General features: G+C 29.5%; 1 protein-coding gene across 2 annotated transcripts; it reads right to left on the reverse strand.

Annotated features, from left to right (window-relative positions):
- Window positions 1-490: 490 nt before the first annotated feature.
- On the reverse strand, window positions 491-5495 carry LOC108338431 (probable protein phosphatase 2C 59). Of its 2 annotated transcripts, none has more exons than XM_017575309.2 (9): window positions 5365-5495; window positions 4808-5070; window positions 4023-4150; window positions 3408-3506; window positions 3134-3292; window positions 2323-2409; window positions 2146-2237; window positions 1563-1637; window positions 491-1124 (listed from the first exon to the last, which is right to left on the reverse strand). In XM_017575309.2, the coding sequence occupies exons 2-9, from the start codon at window positions 5014-5016 to the stop codon at window positions 966-968; spliced, it is 1008 nt and encodes a 335-aa protein (XP_017430798.1). In that variant the 5' UTR covers window positions 5017-5070; window positions 5365-5495; the 3' UTR covers window positions 491-965. The 2 variants fall into 2 exon arrangements, with proteins under 2 accessions (XP_017430798.1, XP_017430797.1); XM_017575308.2 differs by having other exon boundaries at window positions 5300-5487.
- Between the last annotated feature and the right edge of the window lie 13007 nt (window positions 5496-18502).

The following is an 18502-nucleotide window of genomic DNA, read 5'->3' on the forward strand; positions in this document are numbered from 1 at the left end:
AGTTCGCTCGTCGTACGTAAGTGCAAAACCTGCCTTGTCGACAACGTAATTTTCTGAGTCCATTTCTATAGGGTAAGGACTTCCTGCATCCTATCCTATCAAATTTCTTGGTGCATCCCATCAAAAGCTTCTGGAAAGTGATTGCCTACCGAAAAAAATTTCCAGATTTGTTTTAATGTGTTCTAGGAAACGAATTCCAGAATGATAATATGGTGCAGGAAGTAATAGCCTTTCTATAAATAACTTAGTCTTTTCATTGGACAGAAAACTTTTTTCTTTCTTTTTTAAAATATGTTTGATAATATAAAATCAAACTTGAAATTTTGAATGGAACATCATTTTAGTCCCTGTGTTTAAATAAATATTTCACCTTATTTTGAAACCCAATCTTAATCAAAAGTTATTTTGCAAAATCTAGATAATCTAAATCCATTCATGCATATGCTATAAACAGTTGAAAAATAGTGAGAAAAGAAAAAGAGAAAGAAGATTGTTTCTAAGTAGATTGACATTATTATACAGTTGATGAAAGCCACTATTAGAGTAGAACATGAGTGTGGGTGTTACATGGGATGGGATGGGACTAACACTGTAAAACCAGATTAAGAATGAAAAGGGAACATAAGTTCAACCAAGCACACTAGTAGTTTGTTTGGGAGAGAGGGGATTAATAGGATCAATCCCACATTTACAAACATCATGTCATGTGTGAGCAATTCAAACACTGTAAACTCTTTGCACTGCTATTTTTTCCTCCCTACAAATAGGACTCAATTATGGAGTGAAATGGTTTGAATGTGAAAACATCTATGCTAGAGGACCATAGTGAGTTCAAATTTGATTTCTGTTCTTGCATGGTACACAGCTACAAGGAATGTCTCTCACCAACTATAACAAACTGATTTTGCCTCGTCCCACCTTTTCTTATCTGTCTCCAGATACACACTGCTCTTCTAATACAACACTTAGCCAGAGTTACTGTGAGAAGAAGCACCTTGATTCGACAAGAAACGAACAACCACGCATGTAATGTTGTCAGAACTACCTCTCTGGTATGCTTCTTGCATCAGTCTCTTTGCTGCCTCCTCCGCGTCCTGAATCGGTTTAATCATGGAAACAGCTTCCTGAATAAAGGTGATAACATTATGAGATTTAGATGAGTAGCACGACTACATGACTTGGACTTCTGAGTTTACAAATTCATAAGTTTGGTCTTGAACTTTTCTAGGAATATGATAGCCAATTTTCTTGAACAACACATCATGTAGAGGTCATCATATTTTCAGTGATAATTGTTGGAAACAATCTAAATATGAGTTTAAGTCTCACATTGAATAAAAATAAGCCTTAAAATGCTTAGAGATTTTAGGTTAAAAATTGTGTCTATTCCTTAAGTTGGTTACGCTCATGTTACATGTATATAATATCTTCGTAATGAACTCCCTCAGAAGAAAAAAACCTATCCGTAACAATGAACCTGCGTGTGTGGCACAGAATTTCAGAATGAGCCCTAGGTCTCTAGTTTGGTTTCTAACATGAAAGAAATGAAAATAGTTGCAAACCTCATTTGAGACAACATCCCATAGCCCATCACTGGCCAATATGAGAAACTCAAGAGAGCTATCAACCTTTTCTTCCTGCAAGACCACAAACATGTTTTAGTTAAGGGACATATACAAAAAGAGGCCAGAGAAATGCATGACTTCAAACTATTTGAACAAGAATAAAGACCAATCTGGAGACAGCTCTCTCATGTGAAGACCCGTTATATTACACTACTATAGTTAGCAGCATTTTTTTTTTCTCAGGCCCTAAAATGCAACTTCTCAAGGTTAACTGCACAATGGGTATATCAACAGAGATTTATTGTATATTTTATAGCCTTAATAAAGTTCAGGGAACTTCCAAGCCATAAAAATTGTTCATAAAATTAATCCACATGCATTGTTATATACATCATGCAAGTTCTTTCTGAACTGTCTTTATATTTTAAGCATGTTTTATGCTTTATTTTACTTTCATCTTCTCACATGAAGCAGAGTTTGGTCTCTAATTTACTGAATGGATGTTTCATATAGTAAATCATGCACTCTATACACAGATATTAATGGATCTAACAATATATGAAATATATTGTAAACTCACCTGGATTTCTGGATCAGCAACAACATACTGCTTCAGGAGTCTATCACCAAATGCACGAGAAACAGCAAGAACGCCACCAACTCTCCAAGTTCCTGCACATAATGTTAAAATTTACCAGGCACAAACCAGATGAATCCATAAAGCTGGTAACAAAAGCTAACTATAAGACGACCTTACCAGCCCACATAACAAAGCCACCTGCATCTTCAATCCTTCGTCTCTCATCAGTTTGGTCCGGCTTGTGATCTCGGGAAACAGCAATGGCTAGATGAAACAACATAGGAAAGCAAAATATTTGAGTCAGCATTCAATTCAGAAGGTTGAAAAAGAAATCCAACAAAAGCACAAGAAATTTCTATGTACAAATACAGACCCCTGTGACACATATACTCTTCGTTAGATTCCATCTTAAAACCAATTGGTATTAAATGAAGTTGCCAACAGATCTATCAGCTCCACCCCAAGAATTGAGGCATAACTAAAACCAAGTGAATGCTATTGATTCCTAAAAATGAATTAGACCTAGATAATCATTCAAGATAAATTTAGAAGGGAAAAGAAAGTCAAATTATATAAAGAACATCCCAATGTATAAACTATGAAAAGCCAATGATTAAACACTTAAAATTAAACTATATATTAAGATAAGCCTGAAATAAATAGTTATCACTTTGCAGTCTGTAGAGTTTCACATATTTAATGTTTTCTAAATAGCATATGATACGAGTGCCTAAAAGTTGTAAACTTATAGATGCAAGGAAATGGAAACACAATAGAAAAATGATTACTTAATGGCTGTAAATTTGGTGAGACAATACAAATATTAAGTATCGGCATTAGCATGCAGAGAGAATACAAATATTAAGTATAGGCATTACAATTATTATGTCATCAAGGTGTCAGAAAACTAAAATTACTGTGAAACAATATCTGTAATACAATCTATGCAACTAAGCAAGAATTTACAATACAAGACAACAAGCCTTACCATTTCCACCCCTGCATATAACAGCTCTGGAATCCCCAACATTTGCAACAAGCAATCGATCTCCGACAAGAATGGCTGTGGAAGCAGTTGATCCAGCATCTCTGTTTTGATTATTTTCAGATTTCAGAAATTCAGAGTCGGTATGGTTATATGCATCAGCTGCGAAGAAAAACAAATTGACAGGAGGAAAAGAAAGTTATTCTCAGAATTTATCACATTGGAAGACATCAGGCTAAGGATCATGATGCCATATCATGAGTAGGAAATTATAGACCTATAGCAGATTTGGTGTCAGAAATGAATTTTGGATGTCTGATCAAATTGCTAAACAGGTTTTGCTTGACATACTCGGCAGCACGAGCACCTCCATGACCTGAAAGTTTCAACAAAGAGTGTTATAGACACCTTTTACATTTTTAGCCAATAAAACACAGTATCAAGTATAGGTTATATGTAGCCAACAGTACATAAATCCTACATGTCTAAATGATAGAAATGAAAAACTAAACAAAGAAACACTCAGCACACATAATCACCACTATAAGGAACTCATGAAGGTTCTTTGTAACGATTAGGAATACTAGAAAGAGAAAGTACAGGATAATGGTTAAAGCCTCTGGAAATTATGCTCAAATACATATTGCTTAGATAAAGAACCTACAGGGAGAATTCCTTCGTGGTGTGCAGAAAACAGTACCATAGCCAATCATAACAATTAAACATTCCATAGTCAGATTGAAATAATCACATTTATCATCTCTAAAGAAAACAATTTCCAAGTTTCCAATTAATATACATTAGCTACTCCGCCATCTTGGAATTTTCTCTTAGCATAAGTAGCATGGATACAATACAAGGCTAAGGCGATAAAAGTGTTATGTAAAAATACCATCAAAAACTCCAAAAAGGCCAACAATTTCACCATCAACGCCATCAATTTTTGTCTCATAAAAATCTTCCATTGATGATCTCTTGCCAGGGGAGCTAGCATACCCATAGCTGAATTTGCCATTCTGACTGCAGTTACAATTCATAATAAATTTGTCAAAACCGTATCATTCCATCAGCCAAAAGAAAGGAATATAAAGAAGACAAATTAAAATCATATATCATCAATAAGACTATAACCATTGAATTATGCACGCATAAGTCACCATCTATTTTCAATCATTGACATAGCAGAAAAAATTCAGCAAAGGGTAGTCATTCATTTCAGCAAGAGTATAAATTTTAACATTGTCCAATATAATTTATGGCCAATAAGATAGAGAGAATCAAATGTAAAAACGGAAAACCGGATAAGAAATAGAAAAACCAGAACTTAGTAATGACATTCAACAAAACAAAGAATGACTAGTTCTACATCAACCATGGCCCCTCTACAAACAATTATATTATACAAAGAAAAACTACAGTAAATTTGCTTCTGACCATTTTCACAAAATCCACACTAAAAAGAACAGCAGAGAACAGAACTATGATCGTGAATCTGCAAAGCAACACATGGGATGATACAACAAAACGGACATAGAACAGCAAAGAATTCGACACAAAACTAACTAGAAAGAATAACATTAACCAACATCAATAATTGTAACCATCAAATAAACACTCTAAATCTTCAGTATACTGAACCAACTCTAGATCTACAGAAAGATGAACACAATTACAAACCTGAGGCCCCCTCCGCTGACAGGTGAATCTTCTGTGGCATGAACCTGGCCTGAAGAGGATAAGACTGAATTGAGGTACCCCATATCACAGCTTGAATATTCAGGGCTCCCAGGTACTATTTCTTTGACCAACAACAAAAAATGAAGAAATAATAGCGCTATTGCGTGTGTCCAACTTATTCTTGCGTGCAACAGGTTCCAAGTTATCATAACACTAAGTGGTGTGGGGTCATTTCGGAATAATCAAACAATCCCAAGTTTAATCTGCACAGAAACCCCACAAGGAAGAGAGTGCAGTTAATATCACAAAGCAGATAAATTTCGGAAAAAGGCTCCAACTTTGTTCCACCCAAAAGGATAAAAAAAAAAATTTATGCTTGGATCTTGGTATCGTTAACCAAATCAAATTCAGAACTGAGTTGGGATTTGGTGAGAATAATTATTGAACACGGTAAACCCTGCAGTTAGGGAGAGAGACAAAGAGGGAAAGTACCCTATAAAGAGAACAGGGAAGAAATTGCATGACACAAAGAAGAGAGAGAAAGGAGAAGAGGTTACAGCAAGGGTGAGAAAACAGGGTGGATTCTGTTTCATTTGTAGTTCAAGTTAGCTTCATGGTTTTGTTTGTTCCACCAACAATCTTGTTCAACGAATTCAAACACCATCTTTTCGTAAATTAACTCATAATTTACATCCAAAAAACTTTTTTGAAATTTCTGAGTTTAATGAGAAACCAATTGAAATCAGAAAATTTCTTTTTCTTTCAAACAAAATCGTATTTATTTCGATTGAATAAAATGTAGTAAGTAAGAGTTTAAAAACTTTACACTATCATTAGTTTACATGTGAGTACAAAGAGTTTGATGATTTGTATGCTATTCAAGTACAAATTATTCTCGTTTAATTAATGATTTGTTTTGTTTTGAGTCATCCGTTACATCAAGTATCTGGAATAATTGCATAATAAAAATTAATTGTGATATTAACAAATAATAAAATCATCATTTAAGACTTCTCAAAATAGTTATTGTAAAATATAATAAATTTAATAATATTGATAAAAACATGAAACTAAATTCTGGCAAAATTAGTATTAAATTTATTATACATAGAATATTTCCTCTACTTTGGGTTATTATTTTTAAATTTTTTGGTGAAGTTTAAAATGTTTGTTTGGTGATTCATTCATTAAGCTCTAAAATTTGGTCGGTCTCCAACGTGCACGTTGCCGGAGGATAAGGGAAGTTTATGTGAGGGTAAGTCAATGCCACATTAATACTCTTTCCAATGAATAAAATATAATTTTAAGAAATTAATCATGATTATTTTATCTTAATTACATGGTTTTATGTTAATTAATCTAAAACAGAGAAAAACAATCTCATCCACGAGCTTCTCTTATGTTTTAAGTCTTATCTCTTGTTATGTATAAAAAGCCATTGTGTTGTTTATGCTCACTATTGCTATACTTGAAATATCAACCTTTTGGATTATTTTTGGACATAAAATATGCATAATAATGGTAAACCCTTTGTATCCTTTTCGGCTAAGTTTACCTCTAAGGTTCAACAATGATATTTTTCTCACAAGTGTTAGTTTTTGAAGAAAACTCGATTAAAACAATTAGTATTACGTGAAAGAAAATTATGAGTTAAATATAAGAAAAAACAATCACAAAACTTGATACATTAGCCTTTCTAATTAAGTGATTTACACCCCTGTAAAGTGTTGTTGTCAAAATGCTTAAACATCTTATTGTTCATAAGTGTGGAGAGTATTCATATAATAGATAATTTATATTTACTTTTTTGTCTGAAAAAACTTATCTAATTAAGTAATAATAAGTACAATATTGTAAATGAGATTAATCTTTAATATGACAAATTAAGAAAAATATGAATAGAAAATAAGTTTATAATAATTGTTCATTCTTCACTGTATGAGATCTCTGCCTTATCTTGTACATCACACTATATGCTTACTTTGCTATGTATTTTCATCATAAGCTTAAAGGTAAAGGTTTTGATTAAAAGAATCCATTCATTCCTTTGAAAATCTCAAATTTTCATGTGATAGAGTGCATTATGATATGCATTTCTCCTATATACCCTCTTATATTATTATTTATTCCTCTTATTTATTCAGAAAAGAAAAGAAAAGAAAAACTATTCCCCTAATTGTTTATTTAATTTTTAAAGATGTTTTAGTTGCAATTTGAGGATATTCATTTAATTAGAGAAGATATAATTTGTCACTCAGTTATTGTTCATCTTCTTTTCCAAAGGTGTGACTTTTAATGAGCATAAAAACATCATGTATACTATAAAAATGTGACTTTTTTCTTGCAAGTCAAAATTATTGTGCTATAAATTTAATTTAACGGAAATTAAATTACTAATACATGCATTGGTGATCTACATTACATTATATTCTACTACATTTTGTTGCATTAACAATGCATTTAATTCTTATATATTTTTCACAATAAAAATAATAAAATTTGAATCCAAGAGTATACAAATTATTCAAAAAAGAATTAAACCGGCTCTTGTCATCTTCTTCGATATTTTATAGTAATAAACTCAACATATTTATAGTAATAATTTAGCTTTTATTGAAAAAGACCATACTAATAAAAATATCTCATACCTACTACGAGACAATATTTATGAGTTAAAAAATAATCTCGTAACATTCTTTTCAAACACACTCAAAGGAACTATTAAGCTCTTTTGATGGTTTATTGGACTAAATTTCAAATCCAAACATTGAAATCAATTAAAAATAAAAACAATAGTTCAAAAACGAAACTCGAAAAAGAGAAATGCATTAAAAGCAATAACGTAGCATCAATGAAACTATAAAAAATAAGAAACAATGGTTGCCTCAAGAAATGGTATGATAGGACATTGCTTTTTCTTAAATTTTCTTTGTTCGTTGGGTTCTCATTTAAGAAGGAAAGTATGGTAATCATGCCATGTGGCAAGAGACGGGGAAAGTGTTGAAATCTATAAAAAAATTAAATAATGAAGCAAACATTATTTTAAAAAGTTGATCTCTACTAAAAAAATGTCAAACTATTTTCTTTGATGGTAGCACCTTTTGTGATTCGTATCCTATAAACACTAATTTTTAAACTAAAAACAAGACTTTTAAGACTGGTTTATAAATTAACTTATGTATAAATAAATTTCCATCTATTTTTATAATTTTTAAATAAATATTTCTTGTAGAGAAAATTAAAAGAAAATCCATAAATTAAACTAGTTTATACAACACATTTAATTTATAAACCAATTTTAAAAGTTTTTCTTAGTGACACTAATTTTAATTTATGATAAAACTTTATTTTTTTTTTCTTAATTTTCTCTCTTGAAAATATCTATGAAGATTTTTTTTAGAAAAAATACCCTTTATAGAAAAAGTAATTTCTTATTAACATTTATAAAATCTAAATTATAACACATGCATAAACTAAATACTTGTAATTGAAAACTTATTGTATTATCTTCTTATAAAGGTTCATGGAAAAGTCTTTTCCAAATGACCTTCCTTAATGTTCTTTAACAACTAAGTAACACTTTATTTTATGGTGGTTTAGGGTTAGAAGAGACTTGGAGAGAGATTTAGAAGCTCCCTGAAGAGAAATTCCTATGTTACATTGGTTTGAATAAATTCTCTTATTATTATGATGGTGTGATTTTCAAAGTTTTGGGTCCTTATCTTTGACATTTTCCACGGTGTGATTTTCACATTCCAAGATATATCATAATCTCTCTAACCTTTGAAACATCTTTATCTTTAGGGCACATGTTTTGCCTCTCTTCTTCATTGCAATTAATTCATTGGCCTATCCAATTCAACTACTTTCTTATGTGTGTATCACAAGAAAAAGGGCACACATCAACCCTATCAAAAGGGAACTTCTATTTTGTCCCAATTAATTTCCAACTACCACGTATGCAAAACCCTAACCAAACTACAACTCCATTTATCATACTTGTACTTTCAAACAATGGTGGCTTGTGTTGTGTTGTGTTCTTGTCGACCACATATTCAGCTCAAGTTTCTATTGATTGGATCGTTAATTGGGTTAGACATGGTTTCCATTGTTGTAATATGAATGCATATACTTATATTGTTGCTTTGTGTAAGAGAATCTAGTTATCATTCTTTAAAATTTTGAAATCATTGTTTGATTATTTATGTGTTTAGTGAAATAAATTAAATAATCATACTAAGTGACTGTAACACAATCTAAATTCTGAGTACGTTATTTATTTAAGTTATAATTATTAGGATGTAATTACTTGATTTTGAATGTGATTTTAATTAATTGATTTATATTATCATAAATTTTGAATTTAGTTATTTTAAATCATGATTAATGTATATAATTAATTATTTAATGATAAAATGTTTTGATCAATACATCAAAAATTAGTTTACAAATATTTTTTCGTTCAAAACAATTTTAGCGTAAGTAGTTAATTTATAATTTTAGCGTAGGTAATTAATTTTTATTAAAATATAGATCTTATTTGATATCCATTTTAAATTTTGTTGCCTTTTTTTATTTTGTCTTTAATCGTTATTCTTCTAAAGATGAAAAATAAAAAGTATAAAAAGTTAATGGGGTGAAACTCGCTCTATATCTTATATATTTTATGTTGATTATGTGTTTTTTATAAAGAAGATATTAGGTTTAATACCCTATTTTGTCTCCAGTTTCGCCCGAAAATGTCAAATTAGTCCATCCTTTAAAAAATGCGTCAATTATGTCCTCACTTAATAAAATTTGCATAAATTAAATCCCTTCCGTTAAATCCGTACAAACAGCGTTAATTATCTTGATGCAAAATAATTAACACCGTTTATACGGATTTAACGGAAGGGATTTCATTGATGCAAATTTTATTAAGTGAAGACGTAATTGACGTATTGTTTAAAGGATGGACTAATTTGACATTTGCGAGCGAAATTGGGAACAAAATAAGGTATTAAGCCAAGATATTATTACCCTACTTTGAAAGTTTTTTTACGTGAGTGTGACATTTTTTTTTCTAAAAAGTCAATATTACAACCTCATGTTTCTGCCATTTTTGTTAGATATTTTGAAATATTTTTCTCTCAAAATCAATATCTCTTCCTTTAACGTATTTGGGTGTATCAATTTCTATGGAAGCTCCTAAGACATGATTTTTTCTTTTTCAATCTTTGGTTGATAATATTAGTAAAAAACAACCTTTGGTTGATAAGATTTGTAATAAACTTACTTTTTGGAAAGGGAAGTTGCTTAGTATGATAGGAAGAATTCAACTAGTAAATTCGATAATTGTTGGTTTATTGTTTTATAGTTTCCAAGGTTACAAATGACCTATTAAGCTTCCTGTTAAGGTGGAACAATAGAATGGAGAAACACAAAAACGAGGATTGCTTATTGTTAAATGGTCTATCTTATGTGATTTTAAGGTGAATGATAGTTTGCAAATTACTAATATTCAATTGGAGAATAAAACCCATCTACTACGTTTAGTTTGAGAGTTTGCTTACGAAAAAATGACTTGGATTGAACTCATGCATATTCGATTTCTTAAGTCTAAGTATAAAAAATATATGTTATTTAAATCATTGTCAATTTGACATGGTACATATTGTGTTGTTCTTAAAAACATTTTTTGAAAACTAAGTAAGGGTGATTGTATTAATCTTGGAATGATTGTTGGTGTTCTGACATTTGCATATCTAAATTGGTTAGAATTTCTTATTTTTACAATGTAAGATTATACTCTATTTTTAGTTCGGTCTGGACAGGTATTCACTAAAACTCTCCTTCTTTTATTGCCATTTTATTGATTTTTCTTCTTTAATGATTAATGAGGATGATGATGTACCTAACTGAATTTTGGATGACACTGATGTGCTTTCTTAAAAAATTGCAAATTTTTTTTACTCTTTTGGTATGAAATTGTGGATTAAGGAAACTTGATTTGGTTGGATAAGGTGCCACCAATTTAAATTTTGGTTCTTTGGAAGTTGTTGTATGGTCATTTACCTATTGATTTGAAGGTTCATAAAAAAGAGTGGTTTTATGCTCTATGTATTCTGTGTGGTAATAATGTTCTTTCATTGTTCTATTGTTATAGGGTTGTGACTATGATTGAAGGAAACCTTTTAGGATTTGAAATTTTTGTTCTTTGAATTTGGTTGTTTAGTGTATGAAGTCTTCTTATGATCCTTTGCTTAAACTAATTAAAGTGGCTATCATTAGTTAATTGAATTATTTGGAGGATGAGAAATCATAATAGATTTATGATCCAATTGCAATTCTTTTTGTTATTTTTTAAATTAAGGAACTAGTACATATGGTAGAAAATAAATCTAACACTACAAAATAACTGTTATTTAATGAAGATTATTTTGTAGAAGTTATAAAAATCCCTTATAAATTAACATGATTTAAGATGATTACGATGAATTCTCTAAATGCAATAAAAATTGGGATTTTAGTTCTTTTCTAAAGATATTTATAACCTACTCAAATTATAATACATTTTTCTATTTTCTTCCCATAATTTTATACATTTTTTTCCCTCCAAAAATTTTACACTTAAACTTTTTTATGTATTTAAAATCTGTTTATTTTTTCTCCAAATTGCAAAACCATATACCTAAGCGTCAATTTTCAAATTTTGTTCCTCTCAAATTTTCCAAATTTCTCGTCACTCTCATCTCTGTTCTTCCTTTTTCCATTTCCCCTTTTTATATATATATATATATATATATATATATATATATATATAATTTTATAATTTAATATCTGTATGAATGATAGAATATTTATTGGTTGTTACTTCTATATACTAATACTAATAGTACTATCCTCTTGTTTGGTGCTAGAGAGGAGTAAAAGAAAATGTTATTTAAATAGACTTTTTTATTGGTATTTATGTGAAAATGTGTTGTAAGACTGGTGAAAATTGTTTGAAAAATAAGATTGAAAGATGATTTGTCACTAGTTTACGATTAGATATTATTTTTGTTTTTATTTTATTTTATGTATTTAAAATCTGTTTATTTTTTATTTCCTAAATAGATCTCAAAACAAAAAATAAATTGAGATTAATTTTTTGCTTTATTTCCAACAAAATATTAAAAACAAAACATAAATTAAATTTAAAGTGGTATTTTTATAATCAAATAAAAACACGTGTTTAACTCAACCCATAGTTTTAGCGACACGAACTTTGTAATCACATTTTAACATTAAATTTTAAAATTTTACAAATTTTATCACTCAAACTTTTTAAGCATATTTTAGTATCACGTTTTTCAAAACTTTGTTGGGATTAAAAAAAAGAAAAAAACAAAGATAGAACCTTCTCAAAACTAACATAACAACTAAATAAGTCAATTTTAAACATTCTAACAATTTCACGAAAACTTTTTGAAAATTAAATGCACATAAATCAGACCAAGAAAATCAGCGTAAATTATTTAAAGGACTAAATAATTTTACAGCAAACTCACTTTTCTCTTTTAAATGGTAAATAAAATGAACCATTCGATTCATTTCTACTTTTTCAACGTTTTCAACAAAGTGAGGGAGTGAGAGCATGTTCCGACAAGGAACAGTGAGATCTTACTGAGAGTGTCGAGAAACCAGAAAATGGAAAAGGAAAGGGTTGGATCCGCATTCCAGTAAAACGACGTCGTGCTGCTGCGCATCCAAATCCTCTCTTCTTTTGTGCAATGGCGGAATCTGAATCGCAAGGTCATTCATGGATCTCCTATGGAGTGTCGTTATTGATCGTTCTTCTAATAGCGCTTCACGTCTTCGCCTTGGTAACCCTAACAATTTATCTCCTTTTCTTCTTCACCTTATCAAAACCTAACCTAATCACTTCTATCTATCTTTTTTCAGGTCTATTGGATTTATAGATTGGCCACTGACAATAGGTCGCAACAGCAGCAGCAGCAGCAACAACAAGAACATCAGCAAGTGAGAAGAAAAGCTCACTGATTGAATTAAAAAAAAAGTTCCCATTTAGTTTCGCTTTCTACAAACAATTGTTGTGTGAAATTATGTGCATTAGAGGATAGGATTTTTATTTTTAATTTTTTTGTATAAGAGTGATGAATGAGGTTTCTATTTATTTTTAAATTGAGTGTTAGTGATATAGTCAACATTGCATGCTTTCACAAGCTAGAGTGTGATCTGTTGTGCCAAAATTGAATAATCTCCGAGGAGTAGAGTCTTGCTGCAATTTAGTTCATCTTATGCTCTTTGTATTGTGTGCTGTGCTTCTTTGGATAAAGTTTTTCATAGATACTTCAAGAACAAAATAGCAACAAAAAACGAAAGAAGTTATTCCATGAGTTAAACTTAATTTATATGTAAAGTAATTTGTAAAAGTTCTCTTGTATTAGTTTCTCTACAGCATGATTTTTCTTAACCTATACTAGCTCTCTTATTCATAGAAGTGTTCATGGTGATGTTTATTCAAACATGCATTATGTTTATTTCCGTGATTCAAAAATATCCAAATCAACACTTACATATGAGAAGAAGAAACAAATGAAACAAGTTTTCTTGTAAGCTTATTTATAAATAAAAATAAGTTATTGGAGAAGTTATTATACGAGAGGTTTATAAATTAGCTTTTGCAGAAATTAATTTTAATTTATGGAGAAAATTGTTTCATTTGCTCTACTCTTCAAGTATTTATGTCTATGTATTGCATTCATATATGTGAATGGTGTTACAAATTAAGACTTTGAAGTTGGGGGCTACGGGGAGGGGCATGGATCTTGGTGTCTAAGGAAGTTGTATCATTTTTGTCGAGAAGTAGGTAACAAGGCTGTGATACACCAGAGAGAATGAGGTATTTATGAGCAGTTGAGCACTTACGTTGGTATTTAAGGTGGGTAAAAAATGTTTCCTTTGAGACTTGATCTAAACCGTTTGTTGTGAATGATTGCATTGTGTTATTATAGTTTGCCTTAACCAAAGGTATCACATTAAATTTTTGGGTGTCTGTTGGAGTCCTGATTTATAACCAGAGCTAAACCAGTATCTCGGGATTTAGCTTAGAACTAGAGAAATGCTAGCAACAATCTTTAATGCACTCATTGTAATATCTTCAATATTTAAATTTATGGAGACTTTTGTAGCACACCCTTCACTATCGATTAGAATTTATTGAGACTCTTGTATCTGGGAGAGTCTCACTACTCACTACAATATTAGTGAATATAACAATGAATTTGTTAGAAATTTTTTTGTTAAAGAGTGTATTAGTTAATATTGATGTGAGTCCCAGCATTCCTCTTTCTCACAATAAAATGATCTTCCTGTAATTTCATCTTTCTTATTTTGTCAATGTGGACTTTTTAAGGCCTTGGCTGTACGTCTTGGAAATATGCATGTGTTTACTGGTTAATATTGATATTCACACAAGAAAAAATCTGAAACACCAACAAGTTTGTGAGAATATCTTTCAGAAGTAGAAAATTTGTCTAGTTCGTAGTTTTGTACCATACCTGTTACTGCCTGCAGAGAATAAATAATGGGAAATGTGAATGATATATCTGCTGTTCACGTAATTTCTGAACCCGGGTCTCATGTTTACTGTGTTTGTCTGATGTTCATTGAAGTTCCATACATACAGAGTATGCAATAAAATTTGGAACAAAAAAACATTATACTGGTTCTGTGATCTAATGCAGGTAACATCGAAATAAGTGACTGGTAAGGGTATGTCTTATGTAATTTAATTTTTGTAACTTTTATAATAACAATAAGTTGTAGTTTTGGTGTTGGTAATTTTACTTTTCTAGTTATGCACAATAGTGTAAGCTGTGTGCTATTTGATATTAGGGGTCAATTTTATATTGCATTTTAGGGAATTGGCTTAACCAGTTAACCTATAGCTGCCTGACGTGCAATCTAAAGCCGAACGTGTTGAATGACTCTAAATTTGGTCTTTGTGGTTGCTTGGGACGACTCTAGTCTCTTTTGATAAGTAATTTTGATCTTAACGATTGGGGAACTTTTGATGTTCATACGCTACTGAAACACTTGTAGAATGGTGTAAATCTACCAAAATCTTGTAATCTAATTGAAAAAAATTAGAGCTTGGTCGCCACACAAAGCGTGGTAACAATATTATCACTGCAAAACGGATTGAGTTTAATTTGGATATGCTGTCAGTATACAATTACACAATCAATTAGAATTCATTTTACCATGACTAGAAATTATGCTCCCAATTCAGCCATGCCACTGATTGCAATTGAATCCAACAGTCCAGGTAGTTAGCCATGAAATAGGGGCCCTGGTAGGTGCTTCTCCTTTCTGGAAGTTTGGTGTGGGCTGATACGGTTGATTTAGCTCTATGCAATTGATAATCATTTTGGAAAAGTTATTTTTAACTTTCTTTTTCATATGAAAGGATATGTGAAAATTTGGCATAAAATATTTCATATCTTAAGTTTAACAAGTTATGCTTAAATCTTAATAGAAGGGGTTAGTTGATCCTTCACAAAATAATGAATTTTGGTTTAAGTCATCATCCATAAAACAATCCCACTTTATCCAATTTATTTTAAACATAATTATATGGATTGGTTTTATATTTTTAAAAATTGTTTTTTAATATGTTAAACAGTTTTTTTAAAATGTTTGTTTAATATGTTATTTTAACAAATGAATAGTCATTTATTTATTTTAAGTAAATCCCATATGCTCATCAAATAAGTCGTTTGTCTAAAAATGAATAATTTTAAAAATATTTATTCTAAGCCATTGAACTCAAATAAAATTGTAATTACCACAACACATATGTTGTTCAATAAACGTAAAAGGCTATTTACTATCCTATATATTTTTTGTGTGCGGAAAAACGGTCTTTTACATTTTACTAAAGAATGTTAGTTTATATTAGCTTGTTTCGTATATGGATTCACTAATCATGTTTCGTGGCCTAGTTCTCATAAATTTCGTAGAACTTTCTGAAATTATTAGGGAAAATGATCTCTTTGCATCAGATTGTGCTGGAACTTAATCTTATTTTATTAGTGTCATTTCACAACTGAAAAATAAATCATATTTCATGTACGATGTTCACAATCATGCATCTCAATTGGTTTGGGTCGGTAAGCCTATCTATGAAACTCGTAAAATCCGCTTGCGGCTTTTGTTACAAAAATCATAACCACACATAATATTGAAAATCAAATTAAAGAAGAATTTGATTAAGAAAACAACATAAGTTCTAGAAGACTAATCTAATGTTAGTGAGAAATCAATCATTAAAGTAAAGGATGACCACAGTTAGTAAATAGCCTTACATGATGGGTGTAAATAACTACTCTAAGTCTATATGATTTATTTTGCTTTGGATAAATTTAAGATTCATATATTTTGTATGCAGTGAATTGCGTCTTCTTTTCACATACGTGATATGGACTAAGAACTAGAAATTTATATACATACAAATACATGTAATTTTCCTCTTGATTCTTTTGTAGGATGCTCAATGTATTTTAATCCAAACATAATAAGTACAAAGTGGTGCGAACATCCAACATGCATGAATATTGAGTGAAAAAAATTATTAAAATAACACAAAATAGTTATCTTAATATTTTATAAATAATAGTTGAGTCCATTTTCTAGTGTTACAACAACAATTTACAAAGTAACTTTTCAATTATATCTTTTTTACTTCATTATGAATAACTTGAAGTTAACGTTATGTCATCCAATGCTTCAAACTATGTTCTTGTAATGATTACATTATATTTAACGCTAAATTATTCTTTGGACCAATTTTTGTTGAAACAATTTAAGTAGGATTTTTTTTTCAATTAACCTTAATTGTTTTGAAAATTTGATTTAGTTTAGTTATTTTCGTTAAATTTGTATTAACGACATCAAAGATATGTCACAATTTGTAATTTTTTTTAAAATTTTTTTTAAACTCTTTTGTCCATGTATTAGATTTTTGTCAAACCATGTAGCACTATCAATAACACATGAGAATGACAATATTACCTGTTAGTGTCAACTTTACGAGTCAGTTTTTGTATATTTAATTCAGTTTATATATTTATTTTTTATTCAATTCATTCCTAGATTTTTTTTCTTCAAATAAACTAATGACCAACTTTATTTATTTATTTTATAAATGTTATACTAATATGTTTATTAAAATTGATATTTATATTAAATATTTCTAGAATTATTTTTAAACCAATTCTATCGATATTATTGAATTCTATTCAAATAAATTATTTCTAATCTTATAAAAATATATGAATTAATAATATTGCAGTTCAAAATACTTACTCTTTGTAAATAAAACGTAAATTTATTTAATAAATATAGTAATAATTATTAATCATTTTTATAGACCTACCAACATGTGACATGTTTATTGGTACAAATCTAATGGAGAAGCCTAATTAAATTATTTTTTAGAAAATAGGACTTAATTGAAAAAAAGAAAGAAAAAGACTACCATCTTGAATGATTTCAACAAAAATTAAGACAAAAAGAGTAATTTAACCTACATTTAACATATATAGCTTCAAAATATTAAGCTTTTTGAAAATAAAGATAAATGAATTTTTACAAGTAATGAATCGAGTAATAGCTATCATTTACAAGTTAAGTGAAACTTTAAATAACAAGATGACAAAGTGGATTTTGGTCCGTAGTCGATTCGTCTCATCACGTCTAAAATGCTAAATTAGTAGTCAGGGAAGAAATGAAATAGGTTGACTTGTCAATCCATTATTTTAAATTAAAAATAAAAAGATTTATGTATTATATTAGTTGAAAAATATATATGTATAGTGACATAATTTATCTATTAAAGATATTAATTAATTAATTAAAAATTTAAAAAATATTTATATAATTAAGTATGTTTTTAATATATATATATATATATATATATATATATATATATATATATATATATATATATATATATATATATATATATATATAACAAATTTTGAAAATATAAAATTTACGACCCGCTTTACTACGACATAGTTGGTACTACGTACTCCCTTCAATATTTGACTAGTCTTGCAAAATTTTCGGAAGCAACCATTATACAAGTTTAAGATTCCTTCAATATTTGACAGTTTTTCAACATTTTCTCAAGCAACCGTTATACAAGTCTAAGATTCCAGTGAAGCATCATACATCAAATTTTGCACTGGTAGCCAACAACAAACAAATGAAACTAATGCAAAGACAAAAGAAGATAAAGAAAATAAATGGCAAGCAATCACTACAATGTACTACGAATGTTTAGGAAACTTTATTTTCTAATTGTTATATTTTAAAATAATTAGTTAAAACGTATTCGAGGAACATTATTTTTGTATTTTCTAAGTAATAATATTTTCTTAACATTCGATCCTTACAACACTACAGCCAACACTAGAAAATGATAATATTGCTGGTTGGACATTTGATCAAACACCTTTCTTCCCAAAAATAAAAATAGCTACATTAAGAAATCATCCAAAAGAGTAGATACACCACAAAACTACGACCAGAAGAACCAAAGAAAAGAAAGAGAGAAAGAAGGAAAAGGGAAGGAAATAGAAAATTCCTTAAAACCCATGGCTCAAAAGTTTCCTAAAATTCAAGGAAACGCAAATTCTTTCCAGC

Source organism: Vigna angularis, chromosome 7 (assembly GCF_016808095.1).
Source record: "Vigna angularis cultivar LongXiaoDou No.4 chromosome 7, ASM1680809v1, whole genome shotgun sequence".
NCBI classification, from domain to species: Eukaryota; Viridiplantae; Streptophyta; class Magnoliopsida; order Fabales; family Fabaceae; genus Vigna; species Vigna angularis.